The 15,847-nt window shown below is 37.8% G+C and overlaps 1 protein-coding gene across 2 annotated transcripts in view; it reads left to right on the top strand.

The window, feature by feature from the left end:
* ZBTB49 (zinc finger and BTB domain containing 49) overlaps positions 1–15,847 on the top strand; it is an 18,886-nt gene extending 3,039 nt beyond the window's left edge. For both annotated transcript variants that reach the window (XM_041486668.1, XM_041486582.1), the window contains exons 3-8: positions 814–1,910; positions 7,308–7,354; positions 11,141–11,214; positions 11,956–12,038; positions 12,127–12,288; positions 14,497–15,847. In XM_041486668.1, coding sequence (XP_041342602.1) covers positions 814–1,910; positions 7,308–7,354; positions 11,141–11,214; positions 11,956–12,038; positions 12,127–12,288; positions 14,497–15,173 — 2,140 coding nt within the window. In that variant the 3' untranslated portion in view covers positions 15,174–15,847. The remainder of the gene's footprint in view (positions 1–813; positions 1,911–7,307; positions 7,355–11,140; positions 11,215–11,955; positions 12,039–12,126; positions 12,289–14,496) is intronic.

Here is a 15,847-nt window from a genome sequence, read left to right as displayed (position 1 = left end):
TTGTGCATGTGAAGAACTACATCTCTGATGCTGAGAATACTTTACATCAAATAGTAAGAACTTTTGTGAATTCATTCATTATAAGGATTCTGTGACAATTCAGTGGGTATTGGTTGCACTGCTATTTTAGGATTATGTATCATTATTCTTTTACTTGGTTCTTATCCAATACCAGTAAAAAAGAACCTTTTTTTGATATGAGAAAATAAATTGAAAAACAATATCATCTTCTTGTTTAATATTGCCATCTTCTTGTGTATTTGTGGAGAAAGAACTAATGCTAAGAACTTCAATAGGCTTACTGATGGAGTTCAATGGACAAGCTCAGTTGCCAGAGGATAAGAGTTTGACTGACTTTGAGGTCTATCTTCTCCATTTTGCTAGAAAATTTATGTCCTGTTTGATCTGCCATGATGAAAGGAGAAAAACCATTCTGAGTCAACCAGTTCTGCAAATCATCCATAAATACACCACTGCACCTAATATGTGAAGAATGGCTGATAAGAAACCACAGGCATAGAGTGTTATTTGAAAACATACAAAAATACAGAATTAAAGTTAGATAAAGGATCATTTACTTTGATTTATACTTCAAGTGCACTAATGTAGGACTAATATATAAGACATGTAATTGAGGAGTTTTGAGAAATTGATCATCAGTCTAGGTAAGCCAGCACAAATACAGCAATCTTGTTTTAGAGTACAAACTTGTTTCATATCAAGCAGCCTATTTAAGATATATGTATGTTTTTCTTATTGAAGTGTTTGTGATTTGTTTGTGTTTGTATTTGAATATTTGCCTTATTTTATCAGGACCCTTTTCCAGAATTCTTCAGGCCAGAAGAATGATGTGTTTCATTTGGACATCAAAAATGTAGGTGGCATAGGCCAGATTCTGGACTTCATGTACACCTCCCACCTGGATCTCAGTCAGGACAATGTACAAGCTATGCTGGACATTGCACAGTGCCTCCAAGTGCAAAATGTGCTGAACATTTGCCACACCTTTTTAAAGTCTTCCACAGCTGTGGAGCAGGCAGCCAGCATGCCGTGTAATAGTGTATTTTCACTGCAGAACACTTTGGGTACAGGTACCAGCTGTGCTGGTGATGGCTATGGGACAAACCTATTGCCTGAGTGCTCAGCTGACAGACAAACTAACAAAGGCTTGGCTGAGCACCACTCACAGTCTGTTAATCTGCACACCCCGTCAGGTGATGGACAGAAACCACCACAAGATTCCTTAGATGGCAACTGCACAGAGCTCCCATTTAAACAACCAAGTTACTACTATAAACTACGCAACTTTTACAGCAAACAGTTCTATAAACAAAATGCTTGCTCTGATCACGAGAGAGGAGCAGAACCATCGTTTTCTTACAGCACATCCACGGAAATAAACACAGTGGAAAGTAATTCTTGCACTGTCAATCACTCTGAGTGTATTCTGGAAACCTCTGAGCATTTACCGTCAAACTTCCTGGTCCAGGCTGCAAGTGAAGCTGCTCCAGACCAAAATGCAGAGACCACAGTTATGCAGCCCAGCAGACAGATGCGGCTGAAAAAGGCAGTACACCTCAAAAAGTTAAATTTTCTAAGATCTCAGAAATCGGCAGAGCAGCCCCCTGAGCCCCAAAGAGAAGACAGCAGAATAACAGAAGTAATTGAACCTGTAAATGAAAGTACGACGGACGCAGCAAATGCTAGAGTTACTGATGAAAAAGAAGCTGAAGATGTAGTGAATTCAGAGAATTTTGAACCAGCTGTTGAAGTGGAAAGATCTCAAGATCCTTTGGAACAAGAAGGACAATCACAGACTCTTCAGTCACAGAAACAATATACTTGTGAGTTATGTGGGAAGGCTTTCAAACATCCAAGCAATTTGGAGCTACATAAAAGGTCTCATACAGGTACAGTTATCAGTTACTTGGTCTGCAGACCAAATATTTCAGTTACAGAGAATATCTTGCAGTGTCTCTTGATTTAGAGATGCTGGTTAAGGGTCTACTTTCAGAAGGCTGTGGTTTGTTTTGTTGTTTGGTTTTTTTTTTAATGGATAATCCTACAGAAATAAAGAACTGTAATACCAAGTTTTCCTGGGAGTTGTAGAAAAGATTTCTATGTATTTGGGGTTTTGGGTGCTCTTTCAAAGAACATCGTGTGAATTTGATGAAAATGAAATTTCAATGAAAATTTTGGTTTTGTCCTGCATTTAGATGAGTCATTTCTAGTCAGTTTGTCAGGTGGCCCAGATGTTTGAGCCAGATGACAACAAAAGGTGTAAACAAATAAATGGTACTATAAGTATACTAGAATATGTCTGTTCTCTCTGGTCATGTATTCATTGTAAGATATAAGTGATTGGGGCTTGGTAGTAATTTTTTTTAACCTGTAGAAATATGTCTTATATCAACTTTAATTGTGTTTACCTAGAGAGTAAGGCTCTTGAAGGCTGCAGAGTAAATGGGAATTTTGAATTAATGTACTTTGTTTTAAAAACTCACAAGTAATATTTTTAAACCTAACACAGATTTATTTCTAAGTATCTTTTTATTCTAGTGAAAAACAAGCCCTAGTTTAACTGCAGGTTATTTAATTTGTCTCTTCAATTTAATGAGCATACCCTTTTATTAGAGATGCTTCTTTAGAAGAGATCTTAAAAAGTATCTTGGCTAGGCAGGTAACACCATTGGTTCAAATTCCTTGAGATGGTAGTACTCCTGGTTAAGCTGTCAAATATTTTTTGCTTTTCTTTTTCCCTGTATTAAATATACAAATGCATCTCTCTCAATCTTGTCAAATAAACATCATTTTGGAAATGATCATGTATCGGTACTTTGACACTAAATATAAAACTCTCTTAGCAGACATCAATTTATTTTGTCAACTGATTCTTAGAATTAAAAGTTTCTTTATATATTTTATTAATGGAAAAATCTTCTCAGAACCTGAAAATATGAACATTTTGCATTCACTTCCTAAAGTTTTCAGATGTGAGCTTTAACTGCTTCTGTATCTTCATGTTGCTAATACTTTTTCTAAAATTTGTTCTCCTGTGAAAGAGTTGCATATGTCTCTTACCTAGATCCTCTTTTTGCCTTGTATTTTTTTTAATCTTACTATCTGGTTTGATCTGGTATCATCAGGTATATTCTAATATCCTAGATTTTCAGGAAAACAGATGATCAGATAGATGACAAGAGCATCTAGAAAAGTCCCAGCTAACTGTAGTAACAGGTCAGTTTGTGCTAGAGAGACCTCAGGATTCAGGAATTCTCAGCTGCTTTTCACACACCATCTTCTTTCAGGAGTTTCCAAAAATTCCAGATTTGAACGCTAGTTAATAAAGCATTAGCATTCTTCTATGGGTGTGCTAAGAGGACAAAAGTGTATGAGCCTAAGTTTAACAAATAATAAGCACATCAGAAGTGCTTATTTTCCATCTGAGGATCGAAAAACTGAGGCAAGGATATGACTAGAAATGCCTGTTTGCTTCCCTGTCATTTTTGGGAATTATTCCCTGTTATTTCCCTGTTATTCATGTTAATTTTTTTTAAATACCCAACTAGTGCAAAAAGAGTGTTTGGGAAATTGCAGTGGATGGTGAGTAGGATGTTGATATTGGAAAGAGCTGTAGCAGAAGGCACAGGGCACATCTGTATTGTTACTGTTAGGTACACTGGTAGTTAAGTAATATAAGTGTATGCTAAAAGCCATTTCTATTCATCTGCCACTTCAGAAAGCACAGCAGATTGCTAGCTAATAAATTTTATTTAAAAATATTAATTTTCTAGAGCTAAGCAAAAGGGTTAGCAGGCATTTAAGTCTTACAGGGCTTACTGAAAGTACTCCCAAATAAAGCTTTGCTGAAGAGATGGAGGAAGCTGAAATGGACATGCTACAGTGACAAACCTGTTTTTAACCCAAAAATGACAATTCTTTCAACACAAGTGCTGTGGTGGTGTGATTGTCAAGAAAAAGCACATGTAAAATTCTCTGTCCCTGATCACTAGGAGCTACCAAAGAATTTACAGGTTAGCATGAGTGCCTTGATGAGCTTTCTCAGGCAGCCAAACTGTGTTCAACAGTCATTGTGCAGGCATGTCTGACTGTTTTATTTGCATTATTATCATGGACATTTAAAGGAATCTCTAAACAGAGCTTACGGCACTGACTTTGGTTGGTTTTGACTGAATGCTATAATTTGTTCTTTATTATTATATTGACTTGTCTGAAAAAAAAGAAGCAAGTGTATCTCTTTTATATAGTCCATACCTGTCCAGGAACATCCAGTGGTTTTGTTGGGGTATTTTATGTATTTTCAGGGAACATCTCAAAAGAGCAACCCAAAACAAACTCTGGCCCATGGAAAGAGCTCTTGGCAGAATGGAATGCAAGAGGAACAGAGTAGCACTGCCATGTAATACAATACATTGTTGATCCTCAACCTTTTCATTCTGAGTTTTGATTGAGCAGCTTCCAGCATTCCTTGCCTTAGTGAGTACAGCTCCTCACCTTTGTGATCTCATCAGGAACACCACTTCTGCCTTCATGCCTTTCTTCTCTGGAGCTGACACAACACTGCTTTGATCACTGTTGTGTACTTTATCTTCACCTCTTCTTGCAGAATGTTGAAGAAAGGATGCAACAGAAGGTAGAAAGCACAAGGCAGGCCAAGGGTTCAAAGTAAAGTCCCCTGGATTCAGCACTGTCTAAATTGTATCCATTTACTACTTTTCCCCAGTTTTTCTCTATTGCTGTTGATCCAGCCATGTATCCCACTGTTGTGTACGTTGTCTTCTTGCAGGAAGGATACAATCCCAGTGTTCTCAGATGAGGTTTTTGGTTTGGAATTTATTGACAGTTGTAGAATCATAGACTGATTTAGATTGGCATGGTTTCCTGAGGTAATCTGCTCCAGTTTCAAGGCACGTCAAATTAGATCGGTTTTGCTCATGACCTTGTGTAGTGAAAATTTTGAACATCTCCAGAGACAGAGTTTCCACAACCTCTCCAGACAATCACTCCCAGTGTCTGACCACCCTCGTGGGGTAAAAGATTATTTTCATATATCTAATTGGAATTTGTCATGATCAAACTTGTCTCTTGTCCATAAGACTGTGTGCTAGGAACAGCCTGCTTGCCTCTGCCCTCCCAATCCTGTAGACAGCAGTAAGATTTCCTGTGTGCCTTCTTTTCTTAAGGCTCCAGATATGGTCTCACCAGTGGTGGCAGAGAAGAATAATCTTCAGCTTCTTAGCTGCACTCTTACTAATACACCCTCAGGTACAGCGAGGCTAATTGCTTCTGAGCAGTAGGTTACTTGATAAGCCCAGTGGTTTGGAATTCTATGCAAGTGCAAAATTGTTCTCCAAAAAGTAATTTGATGTTTCTTTTCCCAAAAAAACCTGTTTGTTTTATCTTTATCTTGGGGGGAAAAACCTCCAATTCTTTGTACATCAGTACAGTTAGAATGAGGCTGCATGCAGCCTACAATAATTGTTTAGAGAAATTTCAGCCTCTCATTCCTTCCCTCTCCCTCTAGTCATTTCAGAGTGATTCCTGTTCAGATACTATTCTTTAGGTCTCCAGTAACTTTTTTTTCTGCGTAGGTAATTTCTGCAAAAATTGCTTACTGTTTGTTATCTTCGATTTCATATTATCTGGATGCTTTTATGGCTTTCAGAATCCTTCCCAGTTGCTACAGATCTGGCTCCCTGTTGGTTTCATTTACATTTGTGTTGTCAGTATCAGAATTTTTAGTGTTTTGTAAGTTTAAAGCCATAATGAAATCAAGCCTCAGTGCTCTTTAGAGTTGAGTGACTTTGTAGTTGATTTACTAGTTTCATAATTTTTATCTTTAATTGAAAGAAAGCTTTTTTAAAATGGCCAGATTTCCATTTTTCATTAAGCAAACAAAGTAGGTAAAACTTCAAGCTGTCAGACTAACTGCAAGGTTGCAATCTGTGAAGCAACATAACTGTATGTTTACTCTGTTTTAAAATCTAAAGAGAATTGCATTTAGTCCTTGATCCAAAAATATGTTGGAAAAACTTCATCTGTATTTGGCAGGAGGAAAGGAAAATGGAATTCCCACACCTGGATATGGTAGATGTTTCTTGTAACATTTCCAAGGATGGAGGAAAAACATTGATGTAGAGAATACTTAATGGAAGAGAAGCCAAGAGGTCTTCTGTAAAGTCAGGAAAATTAAAATTAAAGAAGTAAAAAAATGTCTTTGTACAGATTTTTTAATCATGATCAGGATGAAACACAGCTTAAGATCTCTTTTTTCCCTTTGGAAATACTCTGTTTTCAAAATCATATAGATTTACACTACTTTTGTTGCCCTGCACATGTGCCCTGCACAAATGTCCTTTAAATGTGCAGTTAAACTCATGAAAGATGATGATAAGTGTGGCTGCCGTTGGATCAATGGTATTTGAGCATCATTTTTGTTTTCAAAATTCTAAAAGATGCACATAACCAGTGTAAAAACTAGGAAACCAGGAACTAAGTAGGGGGAATTAAAAAACACCTATATGAAATACTGTAGAGGAGAAAAACTTATCACAAAAACATACTTGTCTTAAATTAATGAGAGAATTGAAGTGTACAGTCACATTCTAGATTGAGAGTCAAGTTATTTTGAAAAGCTAAAGTGGGCTGCATCAGTTTTTACTAGAACTGCTAATCTGTTTTTAGAGATTCAAGGGTAACAGTTTTACATTTGTAAATTCAAAATTTTGGAGCAAAATACTTGGGTAATCTTCAGGTACTTCTATATAGGATGAGAATTTGAAGGCAAATATATATTTTCTGGAACTGAATGACTATGTGCTGAGCAGAGATATATAGTAGACATTAAAATCAGAAAACAATTCTTCCAAACCAGTTTCCTTCATTCCTCCTTCTTTTTAAGAATGTGTCTCTGTGCAAGTGAAAGAACAGGTGCCCTTCCCATCACTGTTGTTGTTGGGCTTTGTCATCTCTCCTGTTCTTCCTGGTGTTGTGGTACTCCTTTCATTTAGAATCAAAAGTATTTTAAAAAGATTAAAACCTGCACCCATTTGTGTCAAAACTCTTCTACTTGTTTTGAAAGAGAAATTCTGAGCAAGTCTGCCTTACAAACTCAGTGGTAAAAGTTGTATTTCCCTCTTGAATTTCCCCTTAAATACATGGGTAAGTATCCTTTTAGGGAAATTTTTTACTCTTACATTGCATGTTTTAAAAGAAAGTGTACCAATTTTAAACATTTCTGTTCTACTGCAACTATTAGAAGTTCTATGTTCTGTTTCTTCTTTTAGGTGAGAAACCTTTTGAATGTAACATTTGTGGGAAACACTTCTCACAGGTGGGAATATTTTATATATTATGGTACTTACACTTGAAATGCATCTCTGTGTTGGTTCTAAAAATCTTGGATTTAGGATTAGATTTTTTTTGTTCAAAGACAGAATTCACACTAGGGATAAATTATTAAAATGTCTTATATGAGAACAATATGTTGAATGTTTTAGATTTCTTTGATGCATTGCATATCTTTGATTCTGTCTGCTCTCAATAGATGTGTTATGTATTTTACATTCAAATGAATGTTTGAGATAATACAGAGCCACAGCTGTATTTGAAATACGAAGAACATTCATTTCCAAAGTGTTCTTTTGCTTTATGCTTAAAGGTATGTTGTGAATAGCATTTTTACAGTGTCTGAAAAAAGTGCAGATTCAAGTTTTATGTAATGTTGTATTCACAATACAGTTTCATCTTCCTAAATGGCATAAATTATTAAGTAGATTTGAGACAGATAAAAAGAATTTGTATCCATATAAGTGGGCTCAGTTTCTTTCAGTGAGAACACCACCTGTTAGGAGTGACAAAACTCAGCTATGATTTAAAAAAAAACCTGTTGTGAAATTCCATACTTACATACAGGGCCTAAGCTTTAACTGCTTTATTTGCCCTGCAGTGCTTACTTCCTATTCTGGGTACAACAATTAATCTGTATTTCTACAAATTTGGTGCTTAGTTGTCTCACATTTCCAAAATGTCTATTTCCTTTCTGATTTCGTGGTTGAGAGGTGCACATGTAAGAACAGCAGACAATAAACAGCATATTTTTATACTAACATTACATAGTTATTGTTGAATAGCTTTGGCATTTCTTATGGGTCCTGGTTTAAGAATTAGAGCTATGTGCTTTTTGCCTACCCACCCACTACTGGTTGTGCTGCTCTTGCTTCAGTTTCACAGCCCACCAGTGGGCCTTGTTTGACCCATGAATGTGATGCCTTTGTGTCCTTATTTAGCTTGTTGCTAAATGTGAATATAAGACTGCATCCAGTGAACAATACAGTTTCATCATGCTTATTGGGCAATTTTCAGCAAAACTGGGCATGCTTTTCAGACAAAGAAGAGCATTTTCATTCATTTTGATGGCTGAACTTCTAGTTATTAAAAGAAAAACGTGGGTATTTCAAATACCATTAAAAGTACTTCTGGCAAATAGAGTGGTATCCTGTACTACTACAGTGGGGGAAGAGGGGGGAAGTGTCACCCATTTTTGACAGGCATGACAGACTCCTCATGCAATATGCTGTGCTCCTCTTTAATTACAGAAAAAAACAAAACCCCTGACAAAGCTGGAAAGGCATTTCTGCCTTTTAGTTAAAACCCCCCAAACAGCTTCCCTTCCCTCCCTGTGACCTGGCTTGCCTGGAGGGGCAGGCAGATACGTGGTCATGGACAGTCCCTACACATCCAGCACAGAGCCAGAGCACTCAGCCTCTGTGCTGCAGTTCTTTCTCTGCTCATAAAGGGGTTTTACACATTGCTGAGCTACTTGCCTTTGAATCCTGAAAATAAGTAAGATTCCACTCACCAGAAAGTAAGATCCAATAAGATAATTATCTACTTTTTGCTTAAAATACCATCTCCGATCTTGTCCTTTATCTTCTCTGTCTGCAGGCACAAAATAGAAACACTTTTCTTATTTAAGCCTTCGTGTTCTGTGCTTTTGAGAGAGTGCAGCTGTTGGGCCTGGTGGGATGTCTGCTCCTGCTGAATGTTGCTGATGTGCTGTGTGTCGGAATGTGGAGCAGAAAATGAAAGAAGTAGGGGAAATTGATGTGGGAACTCATAGTTGGGAACAAACAGCCATAAAAGTCTTTGATTTTTTTGAGGAAAATGTTCCTTTTTTACTTCTAAGCCTTCATCTTCCCTCATTGCTTGTACACAGCTTGTTGGGATGTGAACCCTCTCTGGCTGGTGATTCAGGATGTTGTTTCACCTCCTCCTGCAGAGATTCTTTTGGGGGCCCATGTGCATAAGGTGCTTCACTTTGAAAACTTGCCATTTACAAAAGGACTAAGTCTGGTGTATCTCTCTGCTCTCCAAATTTGGGAGGAGGTCTGTGCAACCATTTAGAAGATTCTTCTGAGCATTTTTTTTCTTGCACTGAAGTGCAAGCAGAAGTCCCCTTAGGTTTTTTTCCATTGGGATGGCATGTGATGCTTTAACCAAGGTTGTGTGCCAGCTTTGAAGCTTAAGAAAGAATACAAGCTATTGATGTTTTTACTGTTTTTGTCTTAGCACAGATAGTAACAAGCTTTGCCCTCATTAGGAGGAAAGGACATAGGCTTGTAATAAAGAAATGGATCTACTTGCTTCTTTCTGTAAAATGTTTTTATTCTTTATATGCCTTTGTGGGAAGTAGTTGTTCAACTTCAAATTCACCCTTTGTCTTTATCTGGAATAACTTTCAAATGCCCGTGATAGGGTTTGTTTGTGACATGGATAGAAGTAAAGGATGTCTGTATTTTTTTCTGTTTGTTTTTCTAAAATGCACTGTGACATAAAATCCCTTGTCTTTGAAAAGCAAAAATTATTCCATTATTCATCTTCTTCTTCCCCAAGTACCTAATGCCTGTCTTTGAGTAGATTTCAGTATTAGAAAGTTTGGCCTTAGAAAACAGTTGTTCAGTCACACTGTTGCCTGAAAAAATGTACAGGGATTAAAGAAAGCTCTTTCAGGGTTCCCACATTGATCCATTCAATACTGTCCTCTGTGTGTGTGTGTGTGTGTCTGCAGTACTTGAGTTCTGGTATATTACAAGGTCTGATTACAGTGATCATAACAGGTAATTTATTATCTAAATGATTCAGAAGGAATTAGTCTGGGTCTTATTTTTGTTATCTTGCTGTGACAGATGGGCACATGGCATTCTTTGCATCCCAAATTTTCTTTCCCAATTTAAGGATTTGATGTTTCCTTAAATAAAAACCAGGCAATTATCAATCAAAAAGGTTTAAAAGTTTAAAAACTGACTATGGAAGTGTGCACAATGTATGGAACATCTGCAACTCTTCTACAAGGTGTGTCTTGTGGTTTGAGAGCTGGACTCAGTGGAGTAATCATTCACAAGGACTAGTGGCTTTAAAACATTTCAAAAAAAGTTGGACTCAGTAAGAAGATTTTTATCTAGTCATTGTCTGCTTTGCTGGCTAGACTAGCAGGAATTTTAGAGGATTGAGAGAGGAAAGATATGTAATAAAATTGTTACCAGTAGTCCGATTTGTTCTTTTCTGTACTTCCTATTCTGTTTTATTTTGGTATGAGTAAACAATTTCATGTTTGGAGCATCTCAGTATTTTATGGGTAGAAGAATGCTCACTCTATTCTTTTTAACCACCTGGTAGGTGAATTCAGACATCCTTGTGTAATAATATTTTATTTGTAGGACAGGGCAAGTGAGACTGACATGAGCAACATTGCTAGTAAGTTAGTAAGTTTTCTTCTTCACTGCATTCTACATAGTGTAATTTTCATTTATAATTGGATCTGTTTTCAATTGTAGGTCTTTCTTTTCTCTTAGCATTTGATTTCAGGCTTCTTTTTATTTTTTCCCTATTTCTCTTCTTGTCAATGGATAATAGCATAGGTAAACAATTTGATGTTGAAGTACGTGGTAGTCTGTCTTTACTAGGTAAGAGTGCTTGAGTTCATACATGCTTTGTATTCTTCACTGCCTTAGAAGTATGAATAAAAAGCCAGTCCCATAGTTTCAATCATTGGGGTTTTTTAATCTGTACACAGCAACAGGCAAGCTGAACTGAAATGCTTAAATTGCTCTCCCTTCAGGCAGGTAATCTCCAGACACATTTACGTCGACATTCTGGTGAGAAGCCATACATTTGTGAAGTCTGTGGGAAAAGGTGAGGAGAATTGTTCATCTTAGTAAAATTAACATGAAAATATTTATTCATGTTTTCTGCTAATCTTCATGATAAACTATGGGCCAAGAGGTAAGGCAGCATGCTGCTCAATTTTGCTTAGAAGATGCTGGGTTTAAATGTGTGCTGATGGGATTTAAATACATAAATGTTTGCAATTGACTTGTAAGATAATGGTGTCACCAGAGCTTGTGGTCTAAATTTTTTGTGTATTGGGATGTAGATAAAAATAGCATGGATATTTTGTTGTGTTATATGTATTGTGTTGTGTATTTTTGTGTGTATTTTGGACAGTGTGAGTCACAATAAATCATGTGGGTTTGTACCTTTCCCTCACATTTTTGTCATTATTTGGTGATACTTTTTTTTTTTTTTTTATATTTTGTGGAATTCTGAAGTATGGGAAATTTGACAAATTTCAGCAGAGCATTAAATGATTCTGCTAGCTGACAGGTGACAGAAAATACACTAATGCAGGAATAGCATAAAATGAAGAATGAATTAGTGACATTAAAGGTAAAAACGTTTTTTGGAGTTTTTTTCCTAGCATAAATTTAATTGGACATTGTCAGTTTAAAAATTAATTGCATCTATTTATCTGTGTTTTAGGTCTTAGTCTTTGCTCAGAACATCAGACATTCATTCAAGCCAATTTCCATATGGTAGTTTAGGGAAGTAAGGGCCTTATAAAGACACTAATTGGGTTTCTGTGTTGTGTTACAGATTTGCTGCTTCTGGTGATGTTCAGCGTCACATAATTATTCATTCTGGAGAAAAACCTCACCTGTGTGATATCTGTGGCAGAGGTGTGTAAGAACCAAAGTTTCTATCTCAGGCTTTTTGACTGAAAAGTGAGGAGTCATTTTAATCTCAGAGTCTGTCATATTTTTCTAGGTTTCAGTAACTTCAGTAATTTAAAGGAGCACAAAAAGACCCATACAGCAGATAAAGTATTCACCTGTGATGAATGTGGGAAGTCATTTAATATGCAACGAAAATTGGTAAAGCACAGGATAAGGCACACTGGAGAGAGACCATACAGCTGTTCAGCTTGTGGTAAGGTTCACTGTGCATTGCTTGGTTGTGTCTTTGCTTTTCAAATGATGAGTAAAAGTGCCTTTGTTGGCAGAATAATAATTAATCAAAACTTTTCTATTGAAATACCATGTTGTGAAAGTCAGTCACAAAATTTTCTGTCTTGCATGCTTCATGGTCTTTCATTTGGTGTAATAGACTTCTTTATTTCTTGTAAGTTTAAAAGAGAATTTCTGCTGAAAATTAGAGAAAGGAAGTAAGAGGAATTAGCATAGTGTGTGTTTGCTAACATGTTTGCTACAGAGATGCTCAGAGTAGCTGCTTCAAAAATAGGTTTATTTTCAGAATAGTCCTTTCTGATGGGAAGTTAAGTTTGACATCACTTAGCTATTGATGAGGTCTTTTCTTTTTTTTCCAATTGCATACCATTTGATTTTAACTCCATTCACCCACAGAGTTTGACAATAACAACCTTTTGTTACTTTGCTTCAGCCTCTGGAATAAAATCAAAACTTGATCAATATTTCAGAACACCCATTTTCAAAATCTGTTAGATAGCCCATGCTGCCAGGATGTCTGGAAAGGCTTTTGATCTGGTACATCCTGATCTCATAGGTTACTTAGCATCCTGCATAGTATTTTTTTTTTTGCCATTATGTGTTATTTTGACAGAATTTCATTCATGTTCTGAGGAATCAGCTTTGGTGGAGGGTAGTTTCATATGTTCAAATCCAGCTGCAGTATGTTTTATTTGCACAGTCTTAAGGCATAAGAAAAAAGCCAATATTATCAGGAGGCCTTGCATCAGAATGAGAAAATAGATACACAGGATACAAAAGTAAAAACAGTCAGTTTGCAGTGTTGCTGCCGTTAAACAGGCTTGTTTTCATTTTGTCTTATAGTGGTCTTTTGAATATTTTTTATGTGTGCAAAGAGGATCTGATAAAGCATTAAAAAACCATTCACACTATGCAAAACATCCAGATGTATTACTCCAGTAATTTTTAATCTTATCATTACTGTTTAATGGCTGTTCTGAAGATAAATCTGTGTAGCAAAATGAAAAGTATGCTGCTGAAAATTGAGATTGCAGTTTCATTGGGCATTTAATATGGTTCATTTTAGTTGGTCCTTGCAAAATAAATGAGATAAAAATCACAAGCTTCTACTATTTCAAAAAATGTGAGGTTTCTCAGTCTTGTGGCAATTCTGGAAATTAATTCTCTCTTTTTCTGCTTGTTCTCCTACACTTTGCCTTGGTTCAGCCTCAGACTCTTTTCTTAGCAATATGGTGATTGAGCTTATTTGAGTCTGTAGCTTTGAAGATTGACAAACAGTTGAATAGTTTTCTGTGTTCTAATATTTACAGCAATAAAAAATTACAGTTCTCACACATTGTCTGGCCAGAATATAAAAAAAGGACTGCTGCATTATGGTAGCCTAAAGTTAACAAAAAAGCTAACTTTGTCAGCAGTTTGAGAGTAGTTCCTTGGTAATGAACAAACCATTTCTTTCTATGATGCAGCTCTCACTGGAAGAATATATTTAGAAGTTTATCAGCATACTGTTTTTCCAGACAGACAAATTAAACTGATAGTTTAATTTTTATTTTTTTTTTCTTTGTTAAGATTGAGACAAACTGAGAGCACTCACAGCTTTCAAGTACTAATAGATATTCCTCTCTGGAGACAAAAACTAAACCCATTCATTGGGAAACACAAGTTAGAAAATCAGATCAAGAAGAAGAAACAAGTTAATGGAATTGTAAAAATAGATGGAACTTGTTTGAACCTGTTCTAGATAAATGATGGGACATATGATAGCTTATCACTTGGTAGTTTCTGTAATTAAAACATGTTGATTTGCTTGTGTTGAGAGCGATATCTGAATCTATCCCTGGTCTCTGGTAGGGAAGAGTTGTCATATTATCGCAGAAGTTCCATGCTGCTGTTTCCTTATCCGCAGAGGTTTCATACCTTCTTGGATGATTCTCTCGGGCAGCTTCTCAGAGCCCTGACTCTTTCTTCCTCACAGCAGCCATCTGACTCCAGTTCCTCCTCAGCCAGCCAGCCCACTCTTCTGTAGCACTGCTCTTGTCACTGGTCACGGCTGTGGCCTGTTAACGTCAGGCCTGTTCCTGACCTTTGGTAACTGACCCAGCTGCTCCTCCTTAGGGCTGAGATTACTTTCTGCACTATCTTTGTTTTCACACGCTCTGTCCCCCCGCAGGGAAGTGCTTTGCGGGCTCGGGTGACCTGCGCAGGCACGTGAGGACGCACACGGGGGAGAAGCCCTACACCTGTGAGACGTGCAACAAGTGCTTCACGCGCTCGGCCGTGCTGCGGCGGCACAAGAAGATGCACTGCAAGGCCTCCGAGGAGGGGCCCAGCGCCCTCGAGGAATTCACTCCAGGGATCCAAACGCCCGACCTTGACAAGTCCCAGAGTTCTGACTCTTTTGGCCCAGAGATGTCTGTTACATTGTTGCCAGTGTCTGTTAAATTCCCCATGCATCCCGCTGGAAACTCCCCTGAATTCGACAGTTCCGCGGACTCTTACTGTAAGCTGCGATCCATGATCCAGCACCACGACTCGGCAAACCCAGAGAAACTGGGCGTGGATCCTGCTAAACTGCTGAAAGCCCAGGCACAGCAGACTCCAGCAGCACCCCCAGCGTATGCTTACCCAGAGGTGGATGTGTCTGCAGCAGAGGAGCCCTTGCAGCCCGACGGCATTCCCATGATCCGCTCCTCCGTGCCCGGCCTGGACGGGCACTGCGCCGAGCCCCTGGGCAGCCGGGCCTCCTCTGCCGCTTACAAGAGTAACGAGGGGCCCTTCTTCTCCAGCATGACCCTCTGGGGCCTGGCCATGAAAACCCTGCAAAATGAAAGCGAGCTGGAGCAATGAGGGCTCAGCTGACTGTACCAAAACTTCTTAGAGGCGTTTCATGCTAAAGTGGTTGCAATTGCACTGCAGCACGGAGAGTCCACAGGGAGTTTTCAGGCCAGGTAGCTTGGACACTGACAGGGATCAGAGCTCATTCCCAGAGCCACATGTAGGCTGCCTTTATTTACACTGCCTCTCAGCAAAGTTTCAATGCACTGTTGGGGGACCTTTGCTGTTCTGTGACTGCACTGTGTAGCTCCTGTGTTACTGCCATGACTTACTAAAATTTGCCACCAACTAAATTTACCATTTAACTTGGAATTTTTTACCTGATAATGGAGGAAAGGATGTGTCTAAGTCCATGATATGGGTACAGCTCCAAGCATGGGTCATCGGAGCTGTGTTATGGTATAGATATGACAGGAGGAAAATAATTAACCAATCCCTAGTGAACCTGAGTTTCAGTAGTGGCTTCCTTACCAGTAGGGTCATCAGGTTACAGGACCTGAGTATTGTGACATTAAATTTAAATGTTAAATACTGGGCAATATATGTGATAGTGCAAAGTAACTGTATATCTAGAAACTTTATTTTTTTACAATAAAAGCTCTTTTTTTAGTATTTTATAAACTATTTTGCACAGCAGATTATTTGTAAAATGAAGGCCGAGATCAAGTTGTGAATAAAGAAAAATT

Source organism: Pyrgilauda ruficollis, unplaced genomic scaffold, assembly GCF_017590135.1.
Source record: "Pyrgilauda ruficollis isolate IOZ18807 unplaced genomic scaffold, ASM1759013v1 scaffold1, whole genome shotgun sequence".
Lineage (NCBI taxonomy): Eukaryota > Metazoa > Chordata > Aves > Passeriformes > Passeridae > Pyrgilauda > Pyrgilauda ruficollis.
Note: the sequence above shows the minus strand (reverse complement) of the source record. Positions and strands in the feature narration are given on the sequence as shown.